The 6,945-nt window shown below is 41.1% G+C and overlaps 1 protein-coding gene across 1 annotated transcript in view; it reads left to right on the top strand.

Annotated features, from left to right (window-relative positions):
- Nucleotides 1-722: 722 nt before the first annotated feature.
- The window catches only part of vars2 (valyl-tRNA synthetase 2, mitochondrial), a gene marked incomplete at its 5' end in the record, with an annotated part of 29,781 nt that continues 23,558 nt past the window's right edge, over nt 723-6,945 (top strand). The window contains 6 exon segments of the mRNA XM_045226459.1: nt 723-842; nt 2,953-3,061; nt 3,234-3,322; nt 5,443-5,533; nt 6,059-6,186; nt 6,304-6,407. Coding sequence (XP_045082394.1) covers nt 723-842; nt 2,953-3,061; nt 3,234-3,322; nt 5,443-5,533; nt 6,059-6,186; nt 6,304-6,407 — 641 coding nt within the window.

Here is a 6,945-nt window from a genome sequence, read left to right as displayed (position 1 = left end):
AGACTAGTGTCCTGTCCAGTGGGGTGTACATCACAGGAGATGTACTGTGTGCCAGTACACCAGGGGTCTGCCTCACGCTACAGAAACAGGAACCAAGCCTCGTCTACTTACTAATATACCACACTGTTACTGTAGTATTAGTAACATGATTTCATTATTATATACAGTAGTATGTTATGTTACTGTATTATTATTACTGTAGTATTAGTAACATGATTTCATTATTATATACAGTAGTATGTTATGTTACTGTATTATTATTATTATTACTGTACTATTAGTAACATGATTTCATTATTATATACAGTAGTATGTTATGTTACTGTATTATTATTATTACTGTAGTATTAGTAACATGATTTCATTATTATATACAGTAGTATGTTATGTTACTAAATAGTACAGTATTATTACTGTACTATTAGTAACATATTCATTATTATATAATAATGAGTATGTTATGTTACTGTATTATTATTATTACTGTAGTATTAGTAACATGATTTCATTATTATATACAGTAGTATGTTATGTTACTGTATTATTATTACTATTATTGTACTATTAGTAACATTATTTCATTTTTATATACGTATGTTATCTTAGTGTCCGTTCCAGTATCATCTGCTCAGCTCTTTCTTCCTGTGTGTGTGTGTGTGTGTGTGTGTGTGTGTGTGTGTGTGTGTGTGTGTGTGTGTACCTTTGTGTGTGGGTATTTTCAGGGCTTCAGCAGTGCTGTGTCCGAGGCCTTTGTAAGGCTGTGTGACTCTGGTCTGGTCTATCGCTCTGAGGGGCTGGTCAACTGGAGCTGTGCTCTGGAGTCAGCCATCTCTGATATAGAGGTTAGTCTACCATCTCTGATATAGAGGTTAGTCTGCCATCTCTGATATAGAGGTTAGTCTGCCATCTCTGATATAGAGGTTAGTCTGCCATCTCTGATATAGAGGTTAGTCTGCCATCTCTGATATAGAGGTTAGTCTACCATCTCTGATATAGTGGTTAGTCTGCCATCTCTGATATATATCGGCTAGTCTGCCATCTCTGATATAGTGGTCTGCCATCTCTGATATAGTGGTCTGCCATCTCTGATATAGAGGTTAGTCTGCCATCTCTGATATAGAGGTTAGTCTGCCATCTCTGATATAGTGGTTAGTCTGCCATCTCTGATATATATCGGCTAGTCTGCCATCTCTGATATAGTGGATAGTCTGCCATCTCTGATATAGTGGTCTGCCATCTCTGATATAGAGGTTAGTCTGCCATCTCTGATATAGAGGTTAGTCTGCCATCTCTGATATAGAGGTTAGTCTGCCATCTCTGATATAGAGGTTAGTCTGCCATCTCTGATATAGAGGTTAGTCAGCCATCTCTGATATAGAGGTTAGTCTGCCATCTCCGATATAGAGGTTAGTCAGCCATCTCTGATATAGAGGTTAGTCTACCATCTCCGATATAGAGGTTAGTCTGCCATCTCTGATATAGAGGTTAGTCTACCATCTCCGATATAGAGGTTAGTCTGCCATCTCTGATATAGAGGTTAGTCTACCATCTCCGATATAGAGGTTAGTCTGCCATCTCTGATATAGAGGTTAGTCTACCATCTCTGATATAGAGGTTAGTCTACCATCTCTGATATAGAGGTTAGTCTGCCATCTCTGATATAGAGGTTAGTCAGCCATCTCTGATATAGAGGTTAGTCTGCCATCTCCGATATAGAGGTTAGTCAGCCATCTCTGATATAGAGGTTAGTCTGCCATCTCCGATATAGAGGTTAGTCAGCCATCTCTGATATAGAGGTTAGTCTGCCATCTCCGATATAGAGGTTAGTCTGCCATCTCTGATATAGTGGTTAGTCTGCCATCTCTGATATAGAGGTTAGTCAGCCATCTCTGATATAGAGGTTAGTCTACCATCTCCGATATAGAGGTTAGTCTGCCATCTCTGATATAGAGGTTAGTCTACCATCTCTGATATAGAGGTTAGTCTGCCATCTCTGATATAGAGGTTAGTCTGCCATCTCTGATATAGAGGTTAGTCTGTCATCTCTGATATAGAGGTTAGTCTGTCATCTCTGATATAGAGGTTAGTCTGTCATCTCTGATATAGTGGTCTGCCATCTCTGATATAGAGGTTAGTCTGTCATCTCTGATATAGTGGATAGTCTGCCATCTCTGATATAGAGGTTAGTCTGTCATCTCTGATATAGAGGTTAGTCTACCATCTCTGATATAGAGGTTAGCCTGCCATCTCTGATATAGAGGTTAGTCTGCCATCTCTGATATAGAGGTTAGTCTACCATCTCCGATATAGAGGTTAGTCTGCCATCTCTGATATAGAGGTTAGTCTGCCATCTCTGATATAGAGGTTAGTCAGCCATCTCTGATATAGAGGTTAGTCTGCCATCTCTGATATAGAGGTTAGTCTGCCATCTCCGATATAGAGGTCTGCCATCTCTGATATAGAGGTTAGTCTGCCATCTCTGATATAGAGGTTAGTCTGTCATCTCTGATATAGAGGTTAGTCTACCATCTCTGATATAGAGGTTAGCCTGCCATCTCTGATATAGAGGTTAGTCTGCCATCTCTGATATAGAGGTTAGTCTGCCATCTCTGATATAGAGGTTAGTCTGCCATCTCTGATATAGAGGTTAGTCTGCCATCTCTGATATAGAGGTTAGTCAGCCATCTCCGATATAGAGGTTAGTCTACCATCTCTGATATAGAGGTTAGTCTGCCATCTCTGATATAGAGGTTAGCCTTACCTAGAAAATGAGACCCTTACTGTTCGTGTGTTAGCATGTCACGTTAGCAACAGCATCATCTTTGCTATGTGTTACAGAGCATGTTGTACAGCTTCAGTTTGCACAATTTATTGTCCGCAGTTAAACATGATTTTATTTTCAAAATGTAAACTTTGATGTATATTTGAGAGACGTATTGATGCTGTCAACAGGTTGACTCCAAGCAGCTGTCTGGAAGAACCCTGTTGTCTGTCCCTGGCTACCAGAAAATGGTGGAGTTTGGGACCATGGTCACCTTTACCTACCCTATAGACGGCCAGGGTGAGTGGTTGGTCTGAGTTCCAAATGGCACCCTATTTAGGGCTCTGGACAAAAGTAGTGCGCAGCATAGGGTGCTGTTTGGGACGCGGTAACTTAGTAACTGGGACGTGATCCTCCTTGATGTCTGCTGTTCTCTTCCCTGTTGTTTATACTCCCTCTTTCTATCTATTAGATGGAGAGGTGGCGGTGTCGACCACTCGTCCTGAGACCATGTTGGGAGATGTGGCCATCGCTGTGCATCCTGACGACCCTCGATATCAGGCTAGTATACTTAGATTAAAATGATTTACCCATACACGTTGGTGTTGTAGTCAAACACAAAACACAGAAAATGTATTTGTCTTTTACAGTTGAAGTTGGAAGTTTACATACACCTTTAGCCAAATACATTTAAACTCAGTTTTTCACAATTCCTGACATTTAATCCTAGTAAAAAGTCCCTGTCTTAGGTCAGTTAAGATCACCACTTTATTTTAAGAATGTGAAATGTCAAAATAATAGTAGAGAGAATGATTTATTTCAGCTTTTATTTATTTCATCACATTCCCAGTGGGTCAGAAGTTTACATACACTCAATTAGTATTTGGTAGCATTGCCTTTAAAGTGTTTAACTTGGGTCAAACGTCTTGGGTAGCCTTCCACAAGCTTCCCACAATAAGTTGGGTGAATTTTGGCCCATTCCTCCTGACAGAGCTGGTGTAACTGAGTCAGGTTTGTAGGCCTCCTTGCTCGCACACGCTTTTTCAGTGCTGCCCACACATTTTCTATAGGATTGAGGTCAGGGCTTTGAGATGGCCACTCCAATACCTTGACTTTGTTGTCCTTAAGCCATTTTGCCACAACTTTGGAAGTATGCTTGGGGTCATTGTCCATTTGGAAGAGCCATTTGCGACCAAGCTTTAACTTCCTGACTGATGTCTTGAGATGTTGCTTCAATATATCCACATAATTTTCCTTCCTCATGATGCTACTCTGTTAATTATTTATGCATAGTCACTTTAACTCTACCCACATGTACATATTACCTCAACTACCTCAACTAGCCAGTGCCCCCGCACATTGACTCTGCACCGGTACCCCCCTGTATATATAGCCTCCCTACTGTTATTTTATTTTACTGTATATATAGCCTCCCTACTGTTATTTTATTTTACTTCTGCTCTTTTTTTCTCAACAATTTGTTGTTGTTTTATTTTACTTTTTTATTAAGAAATAAATGCATTGTTGGTTAAGGGCTGTAAGTAAGCATTTCACGGTAATGTCTACACCTGTTGTATTCGGCGCAGGTGGCAAATAAAATTTGATTTGATTTGATGCCATCTTTTTTGTGAAATGCACCAGTCCCTCCTGCAGCACAGCACCCCCACAGCATGATGCTGCCACCCCCGTGCTTCACGGTTGGGATGGTGTTCTTCGGCTTGCAAGCAACCCCCTTTTTCCTCCAAACATAACGATGCTCATTATGGACAAAAAGTTATATTTTTGTTTAATCAGACCAGAGGACATTTCTCCAAAAAGTACGATCTTTGTCCCCATGTGTAGTTGCAAACTGTAGTCTGGCTTTTTTATGGCGGTTTTAGAGCAGTGGCTTCTTCCTTGCTGAGCGGCCTTTCAGGTTATGCCGATATAGGACTCGTTTTACTGTGGCTATAGATACTTTTGTACCTGTTTCCTCCAGCATCTTCACAAGGTCCTTTGCTGTTGTTCTGGGATTGATTTGCACTTTTCGCACCAAAGTACGTTCATCTCTAGGAGACAGAACGCGTCTCCTTCCTGAGCGGTATGACGGCTGCGTGGTCCCATGGTGTTTATACTTGCCTACTATTGTTTGTACAGATGAACGTGGTACCTTTTAGGCGTTTGGAAATTGCTCCCAAGGATGAACCAGACTTGTGGAGGTCTACAACTCTTTTTCTGAGGTCTTGGCTGATTTATTTTGATTTTCCCATGATGTCAAGCAAAGAGGCACTGAGTTTGATGGTAGGCCTTGAAATACATCCACAGGTACACCTCCAATTGACTCAAGTGATGTCAATTAGCCTATCAGAAGCTTCTAAAGCCATGACATAATTTTCTAGAATTTTCCAAGCTGTTTAAAGGCACAGTCAACTTAGTGTATGTAAACTTCTGACCCACTGGAATTGTGATACAGTGAATTATAAGTGAAATAATATGTCTGTAAACAACCGTTGGAAAAATGACTTGTCATGCACAAAGTAGATGTCCTAACCGACTTGCCAAAACTATAGTTTGTTAACAAGAAATGTGTGGAGTGGTTGAAAAAATGAGTTTTAATGACTCCAACCTAAGTGTATGTAAACTTCCGACTTCAACTGTATCTAGGACTTCTTCTAAATGTATCACTACTATTTGTCTTCCAGGCAGTTCATGGTAAACAGTGCAGACACCCCTTCACTGACAGACTCTTACCCATCATCGCTGACACTATGGTGGATATGGAGCTGGGCACAGGTACATGAACGGTCTCGTTGCTCTGACTGGATAGATAATGATTTTATGGAATTTGAAGACCAACGCGTCAGGAACAAGAACAAGCTAGTTATGCTAAAGGCTGTGTTAGTGTTATTACAACCAACACTACTTCTTTATTGTTCTGTCTGTCTGTCTGTCGTCTCTGTCTCTCTGTCTCTGTCTCTGTCTCTCTCTCTGTCTCTCTCTCTGTGTCTGTCTGTCTGTCTCTCTCTCTCTCTCTCTCTCTCTGTCTGTCTGTCTGTCTGTCTGTCTGTCTGTCTCTCTGTCTCTCTGTCTCTCTGTCTCTCTGTCTCTGTCTGTCTCTGTCTCTGTCTGTCTCTCTGTGTCTGTCTGTCTGTCTTCTCTCTCTGTCTGTCGTCTCTGTCTCTGTCTCTGTCTGTCTCTCTGTATCTGTCTGTCGTCTCTGTCTCTCTGTCTCTCTGTCTCTCTCTGTCTGTCTGTCTGTCTGTCTCTGTCTGTCTGTCTGTCTGTCTGTCTGTCTGTCTGTCTGTCTGTGTTTCTCAGGTGCTGTAAAGGTTACTCCAGCTCACGACCACACTGACTTCCTGCTTTCCCAGAGGCACTCTCTTCCCCGCCTCACTGTGATTGGAGGAGACGGCACAATGACTCCTCTCTGTGGCCAATGGCTGGAGGTACACTATCTTATCCAGACGTTGTTGTCCGTTTCTGGTCTGTCTGGCAGTTCTCTAATAGCTGAGAGATCTAAGATATCTCATCTTTCTGTCTCTCCATCACACTCCTCTTCTCAGGGAGTGAAGCGTTTTGATGCCAGAGAACAAGTGATCGATGCACTGATAGAGAAGAGGATGTTCAGAGGGAAAAAGGATCACACCATGTCTTTACCCGTCTGCAGGTAGAGGGAGACACATTCACTGTGTCTCTACATCTATGCATGTGTCTGTTCCCTCTCTCTTTAGACAGAAATGGTATTCCAATCACATAATGTAGTGCCCTAATAATGTAGTGCCCTAATAAATCAAACTCCTATTCTGGGGTAAGTCAAAAACATAATTATTTTTGCAGTGAAAGAATCTGTTTTCAAGTTAAATGAATCACCACATTCAGAATTGCTGGCCAAAAGAAATTATTTTTGTCAGTTATCCCAGAACCTGTTTTGATTTAGGCAATAATCTAATATGTGAACACATTAGATGTAGGTTAGATGTAGGTTACCTGCTGTTCATCAAGAATGCCCATCTCCTGTAATTTCACATAGGAACTCGATCAGTTACCCAAAATGAACTGAATAACAGAAAACGGATAACATCAGGATCCTCAGGATCTTGTTTCCCATCCTACTTTTGACACCATATAGTAAAGGCCACACCCAGTTGCTATGGTAAAGCTATTTTGTCTTATTCTGCTAAATATTTATCTTGTCCTCTTTCCCC

This window comes from Coregonus clupeaformis, chromosome 17, assembly GCF_020615455.1.
Source record: "Coregonus clupeaformis isolate EN_2021a chromosome 17, ASM2061545v1, whole genome shotgun sequence".
Lineage (NCBI taxonomy): Eukaryota > Metazoa > Chordata > Actinopteri > Salmoniformes > Salmonidae > Coregonus > Coregonus clupeaformis.
The sequence above is the reverse complement of the archived record's forward strand: the minus strand, read 5'-3'. Positions and strand labels throughout refer to the sequence as shown.